Genomic DNA, 25892 nt, shown 5'->3' on the forward strand with positions numbered 1-25892 from the left:
ACAGGGAACTTCATCCAAACGAATCGCTCTACCTCAAGACTATAAAAATGATGGATTGTAAGTTAAAAAGTAGCCAAATGCTGAGTGCATCCCTACACATTTCCCAAATTTGCTTTAGTTTGAATAGAATTAATTTTAGTGTCTGTAACTTGCTCTGTCAGTACCAGCATCACTACCAACATGAACTGTTTGGGGTTTTTTTTGCAAGTCAGAGTAATTATAAGCAGCATAACAGTCTCAAAAGATGGGAAAACCCAAGTACAATTTAGCCTGTCAAGTGACTTTCTGTATGTCACAGGAATACTTTAAAAATCTTTACATTAGAGTGAGCAAGTTACTGCTTTTAGAGCAAGAAACTTTTCTTTTTTTCTTTTTTTTTTCCTATATTTCCCTATGGGTATGATGCTGACTAAACAACCTGGTATATATAACTACTTCACCAAAACATTTCTTATTGTATAAGGCTGTATGAAATCCCTAATTTTGAGATATCTTGAGAATTTGAAAGTGAGATCAATCTTGAGATCTCTTGAGAATTTGAAAGTGGGATCAAGAAAGAAAGTTCCTCACCCCAGAGAAGCCCATAGATGAGGAAAAGATGTATCATCTACAAGACAAGTGAGAAAGAAATAAGTAAATAAGTAGAGGAAACATTTTTCCTGGTGAGAGGTAAGTAAGGACTGTTAGCAGCCAGGTGACACTGGCAGTCTGTGGAAGCATTTGTCCTGGACTGACCATGCCTGTGAACTTCTGAACATTTTGAATCTTGCCAAGAACCTCCCAACTTGACCTGGAAGCTTGCAGGCTCTTCAGGGCTGCCAATAGAGAATGCTTAGCTTTTTCCTCTGATGTTTCTGAATTTTTTGAGCTTTCAAAACCTTGCCTCTGGGTTTTAGGGTTTTCATTGCATATTCTGCAGCTGACTCACTTGAAGGGTTGGCGTGTGAGAGAGCAGGATTTCACCATAAGCTTCTGCTGTGGTCCATTCATGCAGTTTTGTAATTCTATAATACAGTGACTGCAATCCTATGATAAGATAACTAAGATTGAACTTTTGGATATAGTTATCCTATTATGGGATTGCATTCACTGTATTATAGAATTACAACATTAGTTTCTAGAATTCAGAAGTTCCTGGAATCTGTGAAACAATGGCAATACATTTTGAGAGTTTGCTCAGACTCAAGAAAATTCAATAGAAATTCTTGTCTACAAAGTTTACTGGTTTATAATTTGCTTACCATACAGAACAATGTTAAAACAATTTACCTGGTGGTTTGTGTTTGTTTGTGTTTGTTTCTTTTAATAAAGAGAATGGTTGAGATGGAATTTTTCAAGTCTCAGGATATAAATCTGGAAGATCCAGTTTGTGTCCTATTTGCACTTTTATAAGACTGGCAAAAATACTGGTCAATGTATTTGAACTGGGAAGGCTCTTCAGACTAAATGGGCTGGTTCCTGGACTTGTGTCTTGCTTCATAAGTGTTTGAAATACAAGTCTGTTGGAGTGAGGCAATGGAGAGTCTGGGGAGGAAGGCTTTTCTGGAGAGTTGGGTCACCAGTCCCATGCCCTTTGTGATGTGTTGCATTTTGCAGAATGAGAGACAAAAGGACAGAAAGGGGAAAGCAGTAACATAGAAGAAAACATAGTAAGGTAATTTTACAGGCCTCTGTGCTATAATATTTTTGTTCTGGAATTGTAAACCCAGGAAACTGTGAGCAGTATTTATTTATAAAAGTGAAACAAAATCTGATGCCTTTAAAGTGCAGGTTTATAGAGTTACTAACCAGAAATTTTCTGTCTTAACCTGTAAGTTGTTTCCTCTTCCATTGTGAACTTTACAACATCTGCATGTTACCAACTAAAATCTATGGTTGTGGGAAAGGACTTGGTTCTGCCTTAATTTGTCCCAGCTGTAGCTTCACTGGTCCCCAGGATTTTACTAGTGGATAGAAGTGGTAACTGTTGCCACATCTTCAAGTTATTTCAAAATGAGAGTTAAAAAGTAATGATTGAGAGCTAGGGTGGATGCCTGCGTGCACACGCCGGTGTCACATTAGGGCTGGCAGGTCTTTGGTGCTATTTCTGTAGTGGCTTCCAATAAAAATGGATTTTCTCTGTCACATGGAAAGTAAACTTGACATTTTGTTCAGTCTGAGGCAAACTCTTCCAAGCATCCTATTGTCTGCTGAGGTTTATATGTCTACAGTGCACTGCTACCAGATGCTGTTTCGCCATTTCTGAGAGCTCTGAAAACAAGAGGGACATTTCTATAATTAATAATGGAAAACAATTTCACTTTTAGTTTTAATGATGTCAGAAAAGATCCAGTCTATCATGCTTTGTGAATCAGCTCCTGGCAGCTGCTGAATAATAGAGAGAAAACTCCAGCTTGCTTTCTCTTTAGATGATGTACCATGTTACTTGTTATTCATGCAAGTTCATTAAATAGAATTGGTGAGTGATAGGTACTGTACTGCCTGAAGGCCACTTTGATTCCTGAGTTTTGGTGTTACTCTTCTACCACTCTTCTTGCCAGCATTTGAGGAAGAAGTAATTGCTGTGCAAGTAAACTTGCTGAATGTTCTGGCATTCTTAATGATCTCTAGGAAAAGGGCTTCCAAATTTGCAGTCATGTGTGCTCATAGTGTTATCAGTAGTTACCCTGTCAGGAGAAGGAATGCAAAGTTCCAGAGTTTCTGGTTCCAGAGACTGTTTGATGCTTTGCTTTAGCTTTGTGCTGCAAGCTGGAACATCACTGTGTATCTCTGTGGTGTGGCCATCTGCTGTTTGGGTTAGCAGGGAACTCATTTTGGAATTGGGCAACCTGTCCCAGGGTTTGGGACCTTGGCTCAAAAACAGGGCCTTGCTGAACCAAGGGAAAGCAGGGTACTGAAGAAATTGAAAAAAAAAAAATATATATTTCATCCTTCCAGCCTACATTTGAACTTAACCATCACTTTGGAATGTGTGGTGTTATGCATCTCAGAAGATTGATTAAATGTGGCTGCACTTCTGTGGTGAAGATTAGTTATGCTATAGATTCATAAAAGAAGAAAGCTGTCCTGGTTGGAGTTCTCACTATGTAGGAATCTGTACTTCATATTTTTACAAGAAGAAATCTGTCCTGCTTAAAGATCTCAAAAGAGAGGAGGGCAGCTACCAAGATTTTAAGCCACCTTGGCACACTTAGGAGTCTGGACTGTTCCATGGATTCCCTGCCCTAAGAGTGTCCCAAGGCTGCTGCAGGGCTCTGGGACCAGTTGAGCTGTGGGTGATGTGCTCCAGCAGACATCATCTTAGAATTCCTGTGGGTGTGAGAGGACTCTGTGGCACAGGGACTCCCTGTTGGAGACAGGACAAGGGAGCGTTTCCATTCCTATTGATAGCTGGACACAACCCTTATTCTTAGTCTGAATGCTCCCTACAGGGCTGTGACAAAGCTCATGTGACACTGTGACCTTCAGAGCTTCTTAGTGTGTGGCTTCCCTAATGTTAAATGGAGGAAGGTTGTAGCCTGGTATGAAGGAGGAGTTCAGCTTGGGCAGGAAATGGCAGGCAAGCAGAGCAGGGAAAAGTGTCTCTTAATCACCAGGGCACAGGAATGGCCTTGTTGGAATAAGTGCAAACCTGAAGAAAAAATAATGATGGAAATAATAATGAAGCATCATTAAATATCAAAAGCAGACATTTAGAATGAAACTTCTAAGGAATTTACATCCATGGCCAAACCTCCCAGCTCCAGAAGGCAATGGAGGAGTGAGATATGAGTCATCAAGGCTGCATTGGCTTTGCAGAAAAGCAACTATCTAGATTTGAAATAAGTGAAGCAGAAGAATAGAGGAAATAATTTCAAGGTGTCTGTCTAGAATATGATGGCTTCATATATGGGCCTTGATCACCAGCCCTCTAGCTAGTTTTAGACTTAGAAGTGGGGACTTGCCTATGGAACAGTTGCTACTCAAAATTAGGACATTTTTCATCAAATCTGAAAAAGGTTGTGGAAAAAAGCAAGTATTCAGAGGAAAAATCAGGATTTCATTTTCCTGGCTGATCTCTGAGGTGTCCTAGATGAGAAGCAGTAAGCAACTAGACAGATATTAATTTATCAAGTGTGTTGCTGTTTCATATTAGGTTGTTATAACATTTTGCTTCTGATTTGTTGCCCAAAAGTTTAACTGCCTTTCCCAAAGCATTTTTTAAAACTCTTGTGCTTGCCTAGTGCTGAAGAAGAGGTGGAATGAGCTATCAAATAGCTGGCAAACAGTGGGTGCTCTGTTTTTGTGGTGCTAGTGGGACATGCAGCACCTCTGTGTGCCTTGTGCCTCATCATGAGTGAGCGTGCTGCTCCAGGCTGTGGAGATCAGTGTGAAGGTGTTGCTGTCAAGTGGGATTTGGAGAGGATCTTTTTCTGACAGCAACAATATGGTGCTTCTTCTCACTGTGGGATTGAAAGTAATCAAGAATAATCTGTAATTTAACAGAGCTCAGATCGTGGTTAAACCCAGAAACTGTGCTCTGAACTTTAATTCTGAGGGAAATTCTGACCCTGATGGGAGACTTGTGCCTGAACATGGAAATAAGCTTGACAAGTAGAGAAACCCATATTCTGATAGCGTCTTGTAAGTAAGATTAACTTTCCTGTTGAGTTGACACATTGTCAAACTGTAGAGGCTACAGTTCAGAATGAAGCAAAATTAATGAGAGGCTATTGATCAAGCTGTGGACAGAGCAAGCACTCTGATGTAGGATTTGGCTGTCTTCTCAAATTAAAGAAATGTGCTTTTAAAATGCATGCTGCTGATGGACAGAACATAGCAGAGAGTTTGGTTTTACCAATGACCAGCAAATAGACAGAAAGACTCATGCAATAATTATGTCAGACTGTTTTGTAGTAGAAGATGCTGTGTCAAGTACTAGTGAGGTAGGTCTTTTCCTTCAATTTCTGTCTAATGTGACACCACTATAAAAGGGAAAAATTGACCAAATATATTAAAATTGGAGCCTTTATATAGCTGTATTCTCAACCAGGTTTCACACAAAATCCTCAAGTAGAATTTCAGTAAGAATTAATTTTGTAACTAGGAACATAACTTACTCAACTTTGCCCAGTTGGACTCAACTCAAGACTCCAGGCAGTGTTGAGTAGTCAAAACCTCTGGAAAAGTAGGCTGAGTCCTAAAGATGGGCTGAATAGCAAGGAACAGGAACATCAGATTAGTTTAGCCTGGTTTCCTAATATATTTTCTCATCACAGATCACAGAATGGGTCAGGTTGCAAGGGACCACAGTGAATTATCTGGTCCAGACTCCCTGCTCAAGCCAGGTTATTCTAGAGCACATTGCACAGGATTGTGTCCAGATGATTCTTGAGGACCTGCCCTTGTTGAATTTCAGGCAGCTCTTCTCTGTCCATCTCTCCAACCTGTCAAGGCCCCTCTGAAGGGCTGCACAGCCCTCTGGGGTATCAGCCACTCCTGCCAGCTTTTTGCTGACAGTGAACTTGCTGAGGAGGCTCTGCCCCTTCATTCAAGCCTTGATGAATAAGTTAAACAATACTGGACCTGATATTGAACCCTGGGGGGCCCCACTAGTGACAGGCTTCCAGCTACTCCCCCTGCCACTGATTATCACCCTCTGGGATCTGGTAATCAGCCAGTTCTCATTCCATCTCTCTGTCCACTCATCCAGTCCACACTGCCTGAGTTTTTCCATGAGGATTTTATGCTGTTCACTGATATCTAAGATGGCACCAGTGCCAGCTAAGGCTTTCCTTGTGACTGTGGAGTGTTCAAAGAGCGTTCTCTGGTGTCCAATAAAAGGTATGTCCTCATCATGTAGTCTCCCCCTCAGCAGGGACACTCAGAGGGTATCTCTTCTCTAGCAGGATGTTATTTTCATGAAGCTTGTGGCAACTTAGCAAGTTTCTGACTCCTGCTGGACTCTCTGGAACCAGGCAGTAAGTCCAGAAAATTACTGTGGGCTGTGAAAAGAGACACAAAGTGTTGGAGATCTTTTCAGTGTGGTTATGTATGTCTTGCTAGTGTGTGGAATCAGCCAAAAAATCGTATTTTAGGAATAAAGAAGTAATTACATGAATAGTTGCTAGGAAATGCAATAGAAATGACAGATACATCTGCTGGCTAGAAAATGCTGGTTTAGCAATGTTGTCCATGTTAACTTATTAAGATATCATGCACTGTTTTCCACCATTTTATTCCCCTCCTTGAATTATGTGTCTAAATTACCTACTGATTATAGCAGCTATTTGTTAGCTTTTGGATGAACCATAGGGAATTTTTTCCCTTTCCTGCTAGCAGGGCCAGCAGGCTGTCCGTGCTGGAAGCACTTCAACAGTCAGACTCCTTCCAAAGAACAGTGCAGTCTCCTGGATGTTTGGCTGTGCCCTTCTGCGGGATGAGCTGTGCAATTCCTGTGCACCCCCACCCCCTGTTACTCTTTCCTATTCCAAATAAGTTTTCTGTGCTTAAGCACCTCAATTGTCTTGATGAGTTACTGGGCTGGATTGGCAATTCTAGTATTTCCTATTGGCCTTTGGAAGAAAATATAAAAGTCTGTTTTTAGTACTGTAAATAAATATTTTTAATAAAGTTTATAAATGTGTAAAATGGATTTCAGAATGGAACTAGTTTGCATTGTCATAGGGCCACTAATTGTATTTATTGGCAGAGATGGGAGAACTGAAAATTTGATTTAAAAATTATCAGTATTTAAAAATTACAAAAATACAAAGTTAGGGGTTTCTGCATTTCTTAAAACACTGCATCTTTTGTAGGGATCAGAAATAGATACAGCTTTTCTCCCCGCCCCAAAATGATTTCGGAAATGACTCACATTCTTGCAGATTTTGGCAAGCTTTCTCAATCCCCTCTCACTGTGTGGCTCATCTTCCAGGCAAACTTTGCCACAGTTGCTGCTGAGCTACAGATGAATGCAGAACTGGCTGGCAGAACCAGACATCCAGAGGTAAAGGACCTCTGTGTGTTTTGGCATATTACTTGACAGCTTCTGGAACTGCAGATAATGCTAGATATTTCCAGTATTGCCCATGTGTAGAGTCTGGAATTACCCTAGTGATAGGAAGGAAGGGTTATAGAGACAGTTTGAAGAGAATTCTCTCTTAATTAAGACCCTGAGGAAGTGAACTAAACTTTGCTCTAAATGAAGTTTAACCTGTGCTAATGGTGAAAAATGTCTTAACTCATCTTCAAAGCCAAGGATATCTGGCCCTGAGAAAGAGCCTTTGAATTAATTACACTGCATTATTTAATGGCTATAAAATTCTCAGTCCCTTTGGTGTCTGTTAACAGGTTCCCCTGTAATTGCAGTGCAGTTTTCTAGGAGAGGAGACATTGCAATTTTATTGTTTAGTATGTTAACCAGAAGCAAAGTTTAATGTGTTCCAAAATAATATTCGGGTTATCAATGTTAATTCCAGACTATCAAATAAAGAGATTTTTATTTTTGAAGTAGTCTGATTGTAGATTGCACAGATATTTTCAGCAGTAATGAAAAATCTGTCTTAAAAAATATTATTGCTGAGAACCTATGAGTGCCCAAGCTACCCAGCCTCTGAAAATTGCTGTAGTTGTTGTACTTTGAGCTGCCTGTAAAGGATCCTGACTGTGGGAAGCTTAGTTTGTAAGCTGGCCTTGGGTTCTCCATGTGCAGGACAACAGCTCTTGATGAGTTTTCTGCTCCTTAGCCGCACCATGACCCCCATGTAACCTGCTTTCAAACACTGCTCAATTAAACTTACTCCCCTTTCACCATCTTCCAAGAAGGTAATATGATTTGTACATATTTCTGATCTCCATTCTTCATTTCTTTGCAAAATGCTCCACTTCCACCATTATTTTTTTGCTAGTGCTTGCATATTTGTAGTGTTTGTCTACCAGTGGGCTGATAACATCATCATGGTTGAAATGAAGACAAGGAGAACCATAAGGGAGTCAATCCTGTGTGTCCTCAAACACAGGGCTGATCACCCAACTGAGTCACATTTCAAAAGAGAATAATTAGTTATTAAAGACTCTACAGTCCCTTACCTTTCGTGAATGACATCAACTTTTCTGCTCACGGTTTGTCAGTAGTCATGTGCCACTTATCATTATTTGTGTGAATGAGCTGAGGCTCCTGTCCATCTCTACTTATTCTCATCCTACACTTAACAAAAGCAGAATAATGAAAAATCAAATTAAAAAGCACTGAAGAATTTTTAGCAAAGCATCAAACTATAAAGGCAAATATTGTCCTGACAACTACCTTTCCTCTAAAGTGATTTAGATCAGCTGTTGCTGTGCTTTGACTGACTCAGATTTAAACAAATCAATGTTATTCTAAGTCTCCTATTGCTGGAAAACACATTTTCAACTTGAATATAAAAAGTAATTAACTTCACCAATGCATTCAGAAAGGAGGAAAAGAACTACAGGGGCCTAAGTAACCCTGCAGTAAGAAGTACAGAGTGGCCAACCCTGTCCTGTCTCTTTGAACCCAAATGTAGTGTTTGAGTAGAAAAGTTAATGAGCAGTGTGGTTGGCAAGCTGGCTGCCTCCCAAGCTGTCTGGAGGCAAGCAGGGCCTTCCAGGTGATGCACAAGGTTTTTGGACATGTGGATGTGCTCACTGCTCACTTGTGAGGCTGCAAACACACTGTAACACAACTCTCTGGTCCTGAAGGGTAAATGAAGTGAGACAAGACAATGGGTAAAGCCTTTGCAATGACAGAGCTGTCACTGTCTTAGGCAAAGAGACTTTGGCTTTTATCTTCTTTAATTTTTTTTTTAATTTGTTTCTTGTTTTTGTAGAGGAGTTTGCTTGTTTTGGTGGTTTGTTTTGTTTTTTTTTTAATTTATTTCATTTTTTAAAAAGAGTGAATGTGCTACACTTGAGTGGTAAACGGTATCAGAAAAATCTTCCTGGGGTTTTGCATGACACCAACCTGCTCCAGCTGCTATTGTGTGCCAGGTACAAAATTACTCTATACACTACATTTTCTAGAAATCCCTTACGTGCTGCCCCTAACCAGAGCAAAGAAACATGGACTTACTTGTATTATCTTTGTTAAGCTTTAACTATCATGACATTGCTCTTACCACATCCTTTGAACAAGGAGTCGACTTTAGAAAAGGGAGACACTCTCATTGCTGTATGCATGTGGAAATACAGATTTTGAAAGCTGCTCTTTGAAAAACTTGAAGTACCCAACTCAAGGCTGGCTGTGTTTTTAGTCTCTTTTTTTTTTCTTTCTTTTATTGTAAAATTACTGGTTTGCCCCCTCTGCTTTAGAATGCCACTGTATGGATTTGTTTAGTCCTTTATCTGAGTTTCTTAATTACACGTGGGACATGATGCCACATGCTTTGTCTGAAGCTACTTGTTTGTTTTTGCCCTTCTGGATGTCTCACCTGCTTTGTGTGTCTGCTGAATACTTCCTCACTTGGTTTCTGGCTAATCACATCTGATGAAGGGCTTTGTCTCTCTTGTGCCAGAAGATTTGGCTCAGACTTCCAAAGCAATTGCGCAGGTTATTTGAAGGGTTTATTTTCTTTCCAACAGAGATAATCTTTATCACGTTATATTTTACCAACTTCATCCTTTTCAACAAACAGCATAAAATAAAACTAATACAGACTTTTAAAAGGCTGGTTTAGATGTTGTGTTGATTCAGGAGCTATTTGTTTATAAATAATCTCAAGATAAATATTCATAGAATGTCACCGACATGTTTTATGAAAAATCCTTTCTTTAGGATTTTTCCTCCTGAGAAGCTGAGAGGCCTCAGGAACAAAATGTAAACAAGGATTGTTTGCTGCTGTGGAATGTAGCAGGTGGATCTGGGATTGGTCTCATCTGGTTGTTTCTAATTAATGGCCAGTCACAGTCCAGCTGTCTCGGACTGTTTCAGTCATTCTGAACTTTTGTTATTGATTCTTATTCGATTCTTAGCTAAGTTTTCTGATGAAATCTTTTCTTCTATTCTTTTAGTATAGTTTTTAACATAATATATATCATAAAATAATAAATCAGCCTTCTGAACATGGAGTCAACTTTCTCATCTCTTCCCTCATCCTGGGACCCCTGCAAACACGGTCACAATAGAATATCTAAGTATTTTTTGAGCTGAACATATGATTTAAAGCTTGCTATAAAAAGCTTTGGAGTCATTACATTATACTAATACTGTAAAGCTGAAAATATAATACCAGGGAACAGACAAGTGGAATAAATGCACTCTGTGAATTCTACAGACACCTATTACTCTCTCTTCAGTAAACATGATGATAAAGCTGATCTTAATTGTAACTAAGCCATCTATAAGAACTGGAAGTTAAAGCGATACAGATTCCATTTAGGAGTGTGGTGTCCTGAAGGGCATGCCGGTGCAGGATCACTCAGTAGCCACCTGCATCTTTCCCTGTTTGCCCCAGCACTGGCTGCTGGCACATAGGAAGTGTGATACAAGCCTAAATGGAGCTTCTGATCCAGCCTAAGGTAGCTGCTTTTATGAATTGATTAAAGTATGATTTTTTTTAAAGCTGATAACTACTGATGAGGCAAAAATATTCAGGATATGATGGGATTATTCCCAGAGCTGTGCTTTCACATTTATAATGAAGTTTGAAACCAGGTCAGTTTTATGCTTCCCTTTTTTTTTGCTTATGTGCAAGCAGGTATTTTTCACACATCTGCTTTTATTCAACGCTAAGTTCTGTATGCATCAAATCTTAAGTAACTTATCAGCAGAATATTTTACTGGCTGTGTCTACAGAGCCTGTTGTGCCTCACTCAGTTCTGTGCTCCCTGGGTTCCTGGTCTGAAGCCCATGGCCAATTCTGTGTGCTGGGCTGGTACAGCTCTGCAAGGCTTGGGCTCAGAGCCTGCCACGGGGGCCACTGGAACCGGGTGTCACTTGTCAGGGCAAGGACAAATCTGCTTGCTTGTGCCTGCCATGTGTCATGTAGATTCACCTACAGACAGCCAGGAAAAGCCTTTTTCAGTAAATAAATATAACAAACAAATCCGGACTTGGTTTGCTAAACTCCTTTCGTGCAGCAGAAAAGAGTTTATTTATTACCTTTTTCACCATAGTATTTGCCACCATTGGATAATAAAATCTAGTCTGTTAAATCTTTTGTAAAAAGAGTGAAGTTTTTTATTTCCAGAGGAAGTATTTTTTCCCATTTTTGGCCTCATAGTGTTTATTGTTTTTTCCTGCCTAGGTGCTGCAATTTCTTTTAAAGAGTCAGGCTGTAAATAATTCTGTTTCCATGCAATGTTGAGCACAGTGGAATTTCAGAGTCTGAAATTGCATCTAGGGGGATCTAGGCTTCTTTCTCTCCTTCTCTCGATCCCGCCTGTCAACATGATATTATGATCCCTATTACATCTTCACCTGGGATCATGTGGACTACAAGAAACAATTTGACTGATGGTTTTTAAGCTGTATTACACTACCAAATTCTGGAAAAAAGGAAAATGTCCTAGGCCAGTGAAAGGTAACAACATTTAAAGTATTTTGTCCATTTTCAAGTTCTCGACTGGTCAGAGACAATAAAATAAAAGTTACATGGTTTTTATTTGGCATGGATATTGGATGTTTGTGAAAGATTCATCAGGAAAGCATTGATTTTAATGCAGAACAGATTCATGAGCCTGCAGCATAGTTGATATGAGTGATTCTGTGATTCTATAAATTTGTTCAGTGGCAAAGAATTATGAATACAGTACTTGGGGTGCTGCAGCATTCACATAATACAGTGGGAGCTACTTCTTTTCTTCCTTTTCTTCAAAAAGAAAATGCAGTCTCTACAGCAGCATGTACCTTCAACTTACAAAGAAAGGAGCCAGAATGCAGAAGAGAATTTTTATCTGAAAAAGTATTTTTACTACTTTAACTATCTTTCTGTTCTTGGTTAAAGAGGTTTGGCTGTCAGCAGACTTGCACACACACTCATTCCACTTCAATTTGTCCTGTCCTCCACCCTGTCAACAGTCACATTTCTGCAGGGTGAAGATAATGTGGAAAACAAAAAAACTTTTGGGCCTTCTCTTTCCTTTTTTTTTCCCTCTTCTTTCATGCTTGTACAAAGGCTGAATGAATTTTCAGTGTTCTTGCATACCAGTTTCCTACTTGCTGATTGTCTCCAATAGCACTACCATCAGATTGGCAAAGGGTGCAAGAAGAGATGGTACCATCTGGGGAACTGAGGCAAAGAAAAGCTAAGTGGCTTCCCTAACATCAGGCAGAATTATGTCACAAAGCTGAAATTTGAGATAGCAAGAAACTCTTAGCTTTTTTTTTTTCCCCTGAGTTTTTCTAGAGTATCTACAGAGCAGACTGTCCTCTCTTGGTGTACATTTGATTTTTTTATACTCAGGCATTTTTTACTGAGCCCTGCCTTCTGCATCTTCCTCCCAGTCACAGGCAGTTAGATATTGAAGCATGTCCTAAAGTCACAGACAGTCACAAACAAGTGAAACATATGGAGGTGAGAAGACAGAGGCTGTTTTAGATAAATCATTCAATTGGTCACTGAGGAACTGCTAGTGTCTAGTTCATATTCATGGTACACCTACACTATAGGTACACCTATACTCATGGGGAAGGCATCTAGTCTAGTTGTCTGCTTTCATCTGATGAAGTGAAATAAACTGTACTGGGAATCATCATTTTACAAGTGTTTCTACCTTTATGTTGCTGGACTGTTTATTCCCTCTATACTAGGCAAAGTCCATTTGATGTGCAGAAATTGTCTGATAGTAGATGTTCTGTCATAGTAATAAATTTGCTGTGGCTGACCTGATGTCAAAACCAAGCAAGAGTGAAGCTGAGTTTAAACAAAACTTGATTCCCATATTGCTACCTCAGAAAATTACAAGATATTTTAAAAGTATGGGGCTCCTGTTGGCATAGATTTATTCTCTTTCAGCCAGGTCAGATTTATGTCTGCAGCCATTTTCTCTAGCAAGTAGTTGTCTTTTTCTTAGCTGGGCTGGTTCCACTTTGCTGTTGTTGTGGAGGCACCAGCATGTGCCATGGGCAGAGGACTGGGGCTTGGCTGCAGGTGTTCATGTTCTTCCTCCCATAGTGTGATATCCAGCTGTCTGAAACTCACCTGCTGTGCTGGGGCAAAGTGCTGGAAACCCTTTAGAAAAAACCCACAGCTGTCTAATGTCCTGCCTAGATCAAATGTGCAAGAGTTAAATTTGGCACTTGGTCAGTTTATCAGTGGGACAGGCTTGATTATAGCTGGCTTTGCTGTTTGTTGGAGATGAACAGCAAGGCAAAAAAGCTGGAGTGATATATAACTGTGGGAAAAGCTGCTGAGGAAATACTGTCAGTCTGGAAGGAGTGCCTATTTGTTCTTAGAAGTCTGTGCAGAGTATCTTGTAATGTTTTTATGCTTGAATGTACATCTGAGTATACAGTTGTGTGATCATCTGCATGACTTTTCTTTTTTTTTCCTTTCTCACAGTGCATGCCAATTAAAGGCCTTGGATTTGTGCTTGGAGCCTACAAATGTATTTGCAAGGCTGGATTCTATCATCCCAACATCTTCTCAGTGAACAGCTTTCAGAGTAAGTGCCTTTGCTTGAGTTTAAAAAAAAAAAAGAACACAGAGCTAGCATTAATAATGCAGGGCTGCTTTTTATCCTCGTCAGGGTTATACAGTAAAATCCCAGTGGTTGGCAAGTCTCGGATTATATAATCACTCAAGGAGTTCCAGCCCTTTGGTTTGTCATTCACAATACTCTTGAGGATCCTGTAAAACATACCCACTTGAAGAATATTTGATTTGTAAATAAATTAAAAAACATGAAAAGAAGCCTCGCTAAGGGGAAATAGAGATTTCTGGCATCTGTGCCCATGCAGAAGTATTCTGGAAATTAATCTACTGATTTTCTGTTTAGCCAGAGGAGATTGGAATGCCCTAGCCTCTGGCTTTGTGCAGCCTTTAATTGTTTTCATTTTACTTCATTTGCAAAGGAGAACTCAAAGGAGCATCCAAACTCTAATACATGCTGATGAGGTAATAGAGATGGTTCAAGCCTGGGAGTCTGTTTGGCTGGCTGGATGTATAGATAACATGCCCAGGACACACATTGCATGGTTCTTAGACTGAATTGCTCACAACAGGAGAAACACAATTGGGTTGATGTTAGGGAAGACAGACAAACTGCATGCCCAAAGCTGATGTCTGTTACTGTCATCATGTGACCAAAACTCTGTATGGATTTTGTGCTGAAATTGTTGCAGCTGTACTGGTAGAGCTCAGGCTGCAGTCACAGGGGCAAAGCTGCTGCTTGGAGGTGTAACAGGGATCCTTCTCTGCTTGCTGCTTGCAGGTTCATCTCATGCCCAGCTTCTTTGCACTGTCCTTTAGCCAGAGGTTCGTGTCATCAGCTCTCACTGTGAGATCAGTTTGTGTGAGATATCCAGGGAATGGCAGTGAGTGACTTTCACTGAACTTGGTCCAGGACTGTGTCTGTTATCTCCTGCCTTGTGTGAAAGCAGCTGTTTCTGTTTCCCAAGAGAAATACCTCTAGTAATAATCATCATTTAATTTACACACACACACACACACACACACACATATATATATGTATATGTGATATAATGTCTCCTGTGTACATTTGTAGAATAAATTGCACAGTTTGTTCAATGGTTTATCTGCTGAGTGTTTCCCTTGTCTTTTCATATGGTAAAGGGTTGCAGAAGGCAGCCTTGTGATAGTGCTGTTTCTCTGGGCTGTGTGAATATGTTGCTAGAGTAAGGAGGATGTTTGGTTCTTCCTGAGGTGCAATGAGTTCTGGTGGAGTTAGGATTTAATTCCATGAGACTGCGTATAAAGACTTCATGCCAAATGCCATAGAACACACACAAAAAAATGCAGCTAGAGATCAAAGCAACATTGATCAGTAGGGACAAGATTAACTTTATTTCATATCAGTTGTGCAAAATATAAATGCTTGGTATGTAATAGTTTCAACTGTTGTCAGCATCAAGAGCATGGCTCTCCTGGAGACTAATTTGTCTTTAGATGGAAAACACAATACCTCCATCTTTTCTCCATCTACTATAGAATGAAGAGCCTTAAAATGGCTTTTTAGCTCCTCCTAAAGTGAAATTTGTCTAAAAGAAGTTTGTAAATGCTGATATTGTAGGATGTAGGGGGCCAGTTTGATTTGAGCCTTTGTTGCTGTGAGGTAACCTGAGTTTTATAACTGTAATGAAGCACTTTTTAAATTCATCCAGATGCAGCTCCATCTGCCAAGTTGTATAGATGATTTCAAAAAGTGAACAGTGAGACTGGAAATGACTGAAGTAATGAGAAAAGCCTGTGGTTCAAAGGAAACTTGGTCCTGTCACGCAGCTGCATTCTGTAAAAAGAAGAGGAAAAAATGACATGGGAAATATGGCTGTAGTATGTATTTGGTGGTTCAAAGTGATGTTAACATAGGAATTCTAGATATGAATTCTGCAAGCAATTTTGACAGAAACTGTCTGACCTGGAGATCTCTTTGTGGAGATAGGTTGGTGAAATCTGATGATGAAAGAGATGAAACTGAATAGAAATGCTAATCATTTAGAAAGTATTCCTAGTGGAAGAAAATAAAGAGGCAGCAAAGATTTGCAGGTCTCAAGACACCAGAAAGGAGATAGATAGAAAAAAAAGACCAGCTTTGTACTTTGCTTAATTGAGAAATTGGATTGTATTGTGTCTTGAAATGGGAACATTTCTCAGTGATGCTGGGATTTTGTGCCACAGCAAAATATGGATAACTGCAGTTTCACATTGTGTCCGAAGTGTCCAGTTTTTGGGTGGGGGAAAGGTTCTGCTTTCAGCCCAGATTAATGTTAAGGTTTGAGTCTGAAAGATAAGTCTGAAAGAACAGCTTCACAGAGATGTTGGACACTCCACACAGTTTACTGGTTGGCTCTGTGGGAACCTGCAACGTGACATAAACTATAGTAAAACAAGGCAACCCCAGCGAAGGGGAGAATGATGCATCTGACTCCACTGATATCAGAAGGCTAATTAATTACTTTATTATACTACATTATTCTGTACTATATCACACTATATTACACTGAATCTGCCAAGCACTCAACTCCACTCAACTGAACTGAACCTTGTGACTGTCAGCTGACAGTCCTGACGCACACACGTGGATTCAATTGGTCAGTGAATCAAAACACTGACACCAGAATCCAATTACCAATTCCTTATGTAAACAATCTTCCACAACATTCCACTTGTGAACAAACACAGGAGCAGTAAATGGGGTAGGAATTGCTTTTTTCTTTCTCTGAGGTTCAGAGAATGTGAATCCCCAAAAATCCTTGGGAAGTTGTGCCTTGCTTTTCTCTGTGAAGACAAATGCGGCCACAATAAGCAGTGTCCTGTGTAGGAAAGATTCTGCAAATCAGTTGCTTTCTTGTCTTAAAGCAGCATGGTGTGGCTGCTCCCAGGAAGGCTGCACATGTTACAGGCTCCCAAAGAGTGAGTGGGACAGGGCCACAGCTGGAATTCAGGCTGTTCTCTTACTGAATAAGAAGCCAGGTAGGAGGGCATTTCCCTCCCAAGTCTGCGTTCATTCTTCAGAACTGATGGTGCCAAAATATGTAAAACCTTTCTATTTTTTCTGCATGTGTTAATGAGGACCTTGGGTCCTAGAAGGGAGCAAAGTTATTAACATATTTCCAGGGTGTCTTTTGAGGTTGGAAATTGATTTTAGAAAAAACCACATTTCACGCACACAGGTTATATTAACCTGTAAGTACTTGAGTACGTGGTTATGCACTTTCTCCTAATGGCTTATTTTTAGGTAGCACTATTAGTACAGATAGAATAGACTAACTGATGATTACTTATATTTTAACATTCTTGTAACACCCTACTCAAAAGCATTTCTGTCCTCTGCCTTATGGGATAATCAGGTTTGCATTGAAAAGTCTTTAGCAGAGCAACGGTGCTTTGTTCAGCCTTGAAGTTTGCCCTTTAGCAATCATCCGTATACTGCAGAAATTCCCAGCTCTTGCTGTTTGGATGTGGAACCTGCCCTGCTTGCAACAGAAGTGGCTCTTTTGTCTGAATATGGGAATTTGCTGTCTCTAACACTGCCATGATTACATAAAAATTTCCAAGAGGAGTTTCCAGTTCAACAGGAATTTTCATTTTTTGCACCTGCCATTTGGCTTTGTTTCTTCAGCAGAACCTGCACATGCAGATATTTGCACATATGAGGTTGTCACTGACTTCAGTGATCCCTTTCTGGGGTGAGGCTTATGGCCATGGCTGATGACCAGGTTTTGGTGCCAAGAGGTCCAGTTACGTTCTCACCGAGTTACCACAACATCCCTGATGCGACTGCAGTGTTCCCAATTTACTCTATTATAGAACAGCAGCAAAATCTGTCTTCTGCTCAGTGCTCAGCGTGCACTGTGCTTTCTGTGTTCATGGGCTGACTTCTGACTGGAGTGCAGGATGATTTGGTTTGGGACAAGGCAGTCCCTGCCCTGGCTCTCAGCAGTCTGTGGTGCCACTCTCACTCTGCAGGAAGGTCTCAGCTGGCAATGTCACAGCTGCTGAGGCACCCCTTGCGTGGCAAATTGTCCTTAGGAGAACTGAAGCTGATGAAGAGTTACCCTCAGGAGAACATTTCAAAAACAGATGGGCCAATCAGACAGAAAAATAAGACTGGGATAGAAGAGAGAAGAGCTAGGAAAAAAAATATGGTGGAGTGGAAATAGCTGAAACATTTAAGCTTTTTGTTTTATTTTATTATATTTCATGTTAGTTTGTGTCCCTATTCCTACTTTCCACCTACTTTGCTTGTTTTCTTTCTCCTTCCTTTTTATCCTTTTTATTTTTTGGTTACTATGGTTTATTTCTGTTCTTCCTTTCTTTTTTTACACCTTCCTCATTTTCAGCTTTAACTTCTGCAGCCCAGTGTTTGCTTCCATCTCATTTGTGACAGTGCTGAAACTGCTACTGCTTTACACAAAGCACAAATTACTTCTTGTCCATCTACCTTACTGTGTCTAGAATCTTTTGTCATCTTTTGAGGAGGAAAAATTGTTTTTATTCCCTGCAGGAAACATGTAATCCCAAAGAACTGCTGAAATAGGACAAGGCACAATGAAACATCTAGGAGTTCTGTTAGAGGCACTCCAGGCTTGACTTGGGCTGTCTGTGTCTTGAATTGATGTTACATTGACTTTGGTGAGGGGACAGGACCAGACAAAAAGGGCAGAAATGTTCAACTGTGCATTGGGCAGCTGTGCCCTGAGACATCTAGTCATGGCAAGGGTGTGGGTGGACAAGATCCATGTCACTGGTATATATAATAAACAGTTCTTCCCCAACAATTTATTTCAGAAGGGCTGAAAGAAGTTCCACATAGGAATTGTTAATTGTTCCTCATTGCATTATGGGAAATTTCATGTAGATCCAATTTTTTTGATCTTTCTTTTATTAGCTATAAGGAGCAATCACATGGAATCACGGAATCCAGTAGGTTGGAAAAGACCTCTAAAATCACCAAGTCCAACCTGTGAGCAATCCCCACCTTGTTAACCAGACCAGAGCACTGAGGGCCACATCCAGTTGCTCCTCAGACACCTCCACCTCCATCTGATAGTCAAAAGATACTCACAGAAAAATCAGTCCTGGCTGGCAGTGCAGCCAGTGCAGAAGATGTGGATCAGTGATCTTCCTTTGTATACAACACACCATACCACAGAAGCAATAGATTGGAAAACTCCTCTGAGGTCATTGTGTCCACCCAAGACCAAACACTGCCATAGACCAGACCATGGCACCGAGTGCCACATCCAGTCTTTCCTTAAACTCCTCCAGGGATGGTGACTCCACCAGCTCCCTGTGCAGCCCATCCCAGTTTCTAAACATGACACCAGACACATCTAAACAAAAGCATGCTGTTGTGTTACAAAGTCATATCTGTGGGATATTCACTTCAATATGCAACTGCTTATTGAACTGTGATCCCTGTTGTATGTGATGAGCATCCACATGAGGACACTCCCACATATGATTCTGATAAGAAAATGCTTGATACGATGGAATATAGTGTATTTGCAATGACTTTCAAGGTTGAACATTTCAGAAATAAAGTGCATCAAGTTTAGAATCATGCTAAATTATCAAGCCATATTCATATAATATTTGTGACAAGTAGTCTCATAGCTGTGGGTCTTGAACTATATCTTTCTGTGTGTAAGTTTTTATACTGCAAATAATTGATTTAGTTGACACAATGAAAATATATTAACGAATGCCTTAGGGGCTCAGAAATGTGAGGTTTTAAAGAGATGGGCTAATTGAAGGGCAGCTATAGAAATGATAAAGGAACAGGTATGTGGTGGAAAGGGTGACATGACCTTAAATGTTGAGGAAATGAAGTGGGAAACTTGGACAGTAGGGAATGCACTCTTGGATTGGATATGGAGATGAGACGTGGGAGACTGTGACTTCTGTCTCTGGCAGAGGACAGTGTGGGTCTGTTGCTCTAGCTGTAATTAAGAAGCAGGGATCTGATGTTAGATTTGGAGAAGGTGGTTTCTGTTAAAGCTGTTGGAGTGATGATGGGCTGAGGTCCATGGGTGTGTGCTCTGAAGAGAAGTTCCAGTTCTAGAATATCTTCAACATTAGTGTTCCTTAGATGTTCTCCATCTGCTTGGTATGCCCAAGCATGGTTATTTTCCAAGATTTCCATTCCTACCTCACGCAGTCTGGGTCAAAAAAGCACAAGATCTCTTTTTGCTGACTCCTGGTACCTAAAAATCTGACTTCCAACATGAGTCAGCACTACTCTGCTATATTTAGGCTTCTGACATCTTAGTTCAGAGTGGAGCTCCAAGGAGAAATTCACGAACTGCATGAGAGATACCATCCTGTTCTCTACTCACTCTGGCATGTGGGAGCGAAGCATCCTACACTGAGGACAAGGAGCATGGCCTCTGTCCCTTTCCCAGGCTTTGCCTGGCAGCACACGTGTGCTCCTGCACATTTGGACATGGATTTGAGAAAGCAAGAAGTAATTACCCTTGTAGAAAACCTTCTACTTCAATTGCTACAAGCTAAAAGTCTGAAGAGAGTTGCATAAGCCCATGTGTATGTGCAGCATAGGTGGAATAGGTTGTCTCTTGAAGGACTCAGCAATGCATGATTTACTACTTTCCCTGACAGAGAAGGAGAATTTTGATCAAAGTAATTGAAGCAGTTCTCTAGAATTGTGAAAAGTGAGAGGAGTTACCACACTTTGTAACACACGCATTGACTGAGCTCACAGAAACAACATTTTGTTGTTTCTGCGAACTCCTAAGACTGTCTTGCCTATAACAAACATTTTCAACAAATTCTTTTTTTCCTTTTATTTAACAATATTCTTTCCCCCCCTTTCTCTTTCATCTTTTAATTCTTTTCATGGCCTGTAGGTTAAGCAGCCTTACAAGGGTTTATGGGCAAGTGTCATAGATCAGAAAAATTAGGAATCCTTTTGTGTGTGCTCTTGATAGATTCACATTGATGGGTGAAATGTCAGTTCAAGAGTAATTGATTTTCCTAGACAAAATAGGCGTGTCTGCTTCCTGGTGTGTTTGTGTGAACAATGGAAAACTATACTTAGTCTAAGTGCACTGGTTTTGCTTTGGGGACAGAGTAGTGCAATCATGCAACAGCCTGTTGGGCAAATGTTAATTAAGAAGGTTTTAATATAATTTGAAGCTCATTAATTCACTCGATAGCATTTTTATGAAATTGCAGAGCAATCTGAAATGGGATCAGAGCTTGTACTATGAACATTAGGTAGTTAATGGGTCTGCCCTTCATCTGTCTGTGTAAAATTCATTCCTTATTCCCAAATATTTCATGTAATTTTTCCCCATTCAAAATTCTTCATAGAATTTCCTGTGCTGATTTAGCCCACTTTAAATGTAACAGGAAAGCATTTGATGTTTAATAAGCTCACTTTCCCTCATTGGTCTGCATTTTCTGAACGTTACAAAGGATGGTTCAGTGAGAAAAGCAGCACTGGGCAAGCTATTTTGTAGCCTATTGAGAAAGAATGGGAGGGAAAGGAAGCCCAGCAGAGGACTGGTGATGAACTCCCCATCAACTAAAGGTGTCTCCCCTGGCTCTTCTGATACTTTCAGGAAAGGATGCAGAAAATCGCTTTTCTGGTGGTGAATTGTCAGAGGAAGTCTACACCTGCCTACCCTGCAGAGAAGGATGCTCTTTCTGCACAGATGATACTCCCTGCTATGCACAGGAGGACAAGTACTTACGGCTGGCCATCATCTCCTTCCAGACGCTCTGCATGCTGCTGGATTTTATCAGCATGCTGCTGGTCTACCATTTCCGCAAGGCCAAGGTAAACCCGCGCCGTTCGCTCGCGCGTTCCTCCTCACTGTGCCCTACTAGCTCGTTTATCTCGGTTCCACAGCTTCCCATTTTCAGGGTCAGCTTCCCAGGCAAGGAGCACAGCTCAAGGGGACGATGGCATTTCCAAACAGGAATGTTTTCTTGAATTGTTTATGTGGTTTTGGGGAAAAAGAAGAAAAAAAAAAAGCGAAGCAATTTGTGTCTTCCAGTGAAATATGCTTGCATTTATGGATGCTCAGCAGAAATCAAGGAAAGTATTTAGTAATTTTGGAAAATCAGGCCGGTTAATTATGCACATATCTAAAGGCACATGGGGTTTTTAGAAACTTGGGATCATGAAAGTCTCTGCATTACCACTACTGGGAATGATGTTTGGTTTCAATATATTTGAGTGACTAGCTGGTAAATAATTATGGCAAAGAGAAATCTTTCTGAATAATTCTAGTTCCTAGAGAGTTTAAATGTGATTAATAGTTAAAGAATATTACTTTTTTTCACTAAAGCAAGGGTATACTAAGGAGTATCTGTAAATTGTGATGCAGCATTTTTGTACTAAGCTAATGAACTTTCTGCTTTTAGCTCACTGAAAATCTGGTAACATCTCTTGGAATCTCACTGTTGCCTCAGTAAATGCAGAATATTCTCTGAAACTTCAGATTTACTTAAAAGAAATTAACTGAAGATGGCATATATTCACTACCTACATTTGGGAAACGTAGGTGTGCACACCGTATGCTGCATTATTGAAATTAATAGCTTCATCCACTTTCTATACCTAGATAAGTATTTCCATTTTGGTTTTTGGAACACTTGATCCCACAGTCTTCCTGATCCTGCAGTGTCTGTGTTACAAATGCGTGGCTCATTTTGAAAGATTTTAATATCCTGCCAGGAAATCACAGAACGAGCAGTAACATTCCTTTTTTTTATCTCTTCTGTTTCTGACAGTGTCTTTGTATTTAATGATATTATAGTAAATGATTCAAATTACAGACTTAATTGTATTCATAAAATTTTTTTTTGTTATGAAAAGTTTGTTGTAGGCATCTGTTTAGTTGCTTGACATTAACTTTGCAGAAGAACTTCATTCTGCTTTTGTGAGGTTTTAATCTGTTAATATTCTCACTTTTAATGTAATAAACAACATCATGACAAGCATTTCTTGTGAATGGAAACTATTTCTTGACTTAGAAAGTGATATGCAGCTATTGCAAGCTGGGCTTCACTTCTTTTTTACACACCACAATATTGATTGTTTTATAGGAAATACTTATATTTTCTCACAAACAGGTTGAGAAATTGTTTTCACTCTTGCACTTTTACACTTGCATATGTTCTGATATAGATATCTGCTACAGTAAAAAGATCTATCTTTATTAGACATAACACAGAAATCTTCTGTTTCACAAAACCTACTAGTGATGAATAGCACATTTTTACATTTGTGATGGTTAGTTAGTTCTCCAAAGTAGTCTATGAATAAAGAAACACATGGAATCTGAATCTTTAATGCCAAAGCAATAGTAAGCAGCATATACACATCTTTTGTTGCCTCTGAAGTGTTTTTCAGTCAATAGGAAAAAGTTTGTTCTTTTTTTTTTCCAAATTCCCTCTTACCATTGTTAATCATGACATATGAATGAGTGAGAATCAGTCATAAAACAAAGCATTCTTTTTCCCTGAAAGAAAAATTATGCTTTTGAGACATTGCTGTTCATTCAGTTGACCAGAGATGGATTCAGTTGCAGTTTTGGTACCTTACAGGAAAGTTAACTTTTCTCTAAATGTGTATCTCACAAGGAAAAGGGAAGGAAATGAGACAAAAGAAGTAATATGGTGATTAACAAACCTTTCCATTATGATTGATGTTTTCAAGGAATAGTAACTGATATATTTTTCATTGCTTTTCATGTCTTGCAGTTGAGTTTTTCTGGGATTTTCCTTTAGTGGTTTTTATCTTGTTGGTAAAGCATGAAAAAGATCTTGTGTGTTTACCATGACATGTTGCATGAAGGGCAAACATACTGAGAACAATGAGTATTTGCATAAGAAAACTGCTGGTTACATTGGGAAATGACAGAAATTTGGAGTGAAGGAAGAAAACTAGTAACTTACTATGTACTCTCTGCCAAAATCATAAAAATGAAACACATATTGAAGTATATTCAAAATATCTGGCCTTCTGAGAATTTCCAACTGTTAGTGAAGCAAACCACAATTAGGTTAGTATATATGTCTGTGATTAAAGTTGCTGTGTTAAACTGCTCATTTCCATTGTGCTGCGTGGGAGTTAGAGAAGAGCATTTCTCTCCCACGTGTAGCACTACAATATTCAAATGGTTGCAAAAAATAGTTTTTAATGCAACATTTTAACAGAAAGAACAGGATACTGCTACTATATCAAGAAGCAAACTTCAAAGTGTTTAAGGGAGCAAAAGATGGGAGTTGAAAATAAAAGATGTTAAATTAAGGCCCTTTCAGTGCTGAAAGGAATGAAGAGTAGATACATGACATTTTGATCCTTCTGTTGATCAGTAAAATCAGAAGGTAAATGGAATCCGGTTGCCTCTTTAGTAAAAGTGACTGTGGAAGGCTCCTCAATGCTTGTACTTCATGGGGACTCCTGGTAATTACTACCTTCAAAAAAATTAGGTCCTGAAAAGTTAAGGTCTGCCAACAGAAAGCACTTGGAAAGAAACACCCCAGGCACCTTGGCAGTGATATATAATAATTCACAAAAAGAATGATAAAGGTCCATAAGCATCCTTCAGCTTATGATGGAAATGACAAGACATTTTTTTGTCTTAAAAAAGATCAATGTATCGGTAAGAGCAGAGAGAGACCATAAGTATTTTAGGGAAGTGAAGAAATAACTCAGCTATTCAGATCACACTGGTTGTACTTTTTATGACCAAGCAGTACTTACAGTGGATAAATTGCCATCAGCCTAGTTTGTCAGCAGTGTGGAATACATGTGAGATCCAAGGCAGTTGCTGAAAGACCAACCACGGGTGAAAGATGGAGCCCTGCACTGCCACAGAGCACAGCCATGAGAGCAGAGACCTTTTTGACAATTACTGCCAAAGTGTTACTGACAAAATGTGATGATACACCTTTCATTTTGACAGATCATTATTACTCACCTAGGCTGTAATAATAACTCTACAGAGAACCTGGTTAATACCAGCTTGTGAGTTCCCACTCAGATCTTGACAAAATGAATGGTAATAACTATGCAAAGCCTGTAGCAAGCCAGAAGACTGGCTTTTAAAAGCCAGGCTCCTCTTTGGAGGGACTTCTATAAATCTCTGAAGTTTTAAGTCTCATCTTCTAGAACTTCTTAAGGTTCCTCTGAAGAATCCTCTTCAGACTTCTATCTAGAAAACTGCCAAACTATTTATTGTGTAATAAGTTTACACTGAGAGCGGTGGAGGAGCAATGGAAGATAGGAAATGTGACATCTCTATTTATATAAAGGCTCCTTATAATAGTGACAAGAACTAAAGATCAGTAGGTCCAACTTTCTCACATGAAAATTCAGAGTAATGGTAATAAATAACAAAACTACTGGGTCCATGGGCAAATGTGGGAAGTGGGCTTTTGAGAGAATGTGACGCCCTACAAATGTATTTGTAGCTCTGTGAAAGGGGGATTACGAGCATGTGGCTATGAGAGTACTTCCAAGGTCTGCCACCAAAAGCTCTTAAAATTTTGGTCTCAAGGGTCTAGGTGAGCTGCACTATTCATAGGTAACCAAGGGGTGGCAGAGGAAAAGACAGGGCAGGAAATGCGGTATAAAATCATGTACAGCGGGAGATGTTGATGTGCCAACATAGATATAGATTCATGGTTCCTCTTAGGGTATCACTAGAGGGTTTAAAGATCAAGGCATCTCTCAAATGTTCAAGGAATCTCTCAAATGCTTTTAAAAAAAGTAGTAGTTGCATTACAAAACTTTTGCTTTATGTTGCTCACTGGCAAAGAATGTTACAGATCCCAAAGTATAAAGCAAAAAAAAAAAAAAACCGGAAGGAATCATGGAGGATATTTCTCTCTCTATATATATATATCTTTCTATATATGTTTCTGTATTTTTGGATGTTTAAACACAGTGGTTTTTGTGAAATATCTGGTGCTTCAAGGTCATAATTTTATTGTTGGAAACTTGGAGGATAGATCAGGAAGGATCCCTGTGTGCTTCTTTAATAATGCAGCACAGGCCATGAAGTGAGGTAGGACACTAGAGTCTAAACCAGAATATCTTCTGTTCTCTTGGCAAGGCATCATTAAGTTAGATTTCATGTCTCTTCTTGAAAACCTTGTAGTTACTCATGTAGACTTGCACATTTGATAGGTGACAGAACAAAATTCAGCTTGTTCATCCAAAATACAGTTGATCCAAACCACTGGTACCACTGACCAATCTGACCATTGCCAACCTGTAAATGTAAGTGCACA

General features: G+C 39.7%; 1 protein-coding gene across 1 annotated transcript in view; it reads left to right on the plus strand.

Annotated features, from left to right (window-relative positions):
* GPR158 (G protein-coupled receptor 158) overlaps nt 1-25892 on the plus strand; it is a gene marked incomplete at both ends in the record, with an annotated part of 180929 nt that overhangs the window by 66467 nt on the left and 88570 nt on the right. Inside the window, 2 exons of the mRNA XM_084201414.1 lie at nt 13503-13605; nt 21206-21423. Coding sequence (XP_084057540.1) covers nt 13503-13605; nt 21206-21423 — 321 coding nt within the window. The remainder of the gene's footprint in view (nt 1-13502; nt 13606-21205; nt 21424-25892) is intronic.

Source organism: Fringilla coelebs, assembly GCF_963513975.1.
Source record: "Fringilla coelebs genome assembly, chromosome: 1".
In the NCBI taxonomy this organism is placed as follows: Eukaryota; Metazoa; Chordata; class Aves; order Passeriformes; family Fringillidae; genus Fringilla; species Fringilla coelebs.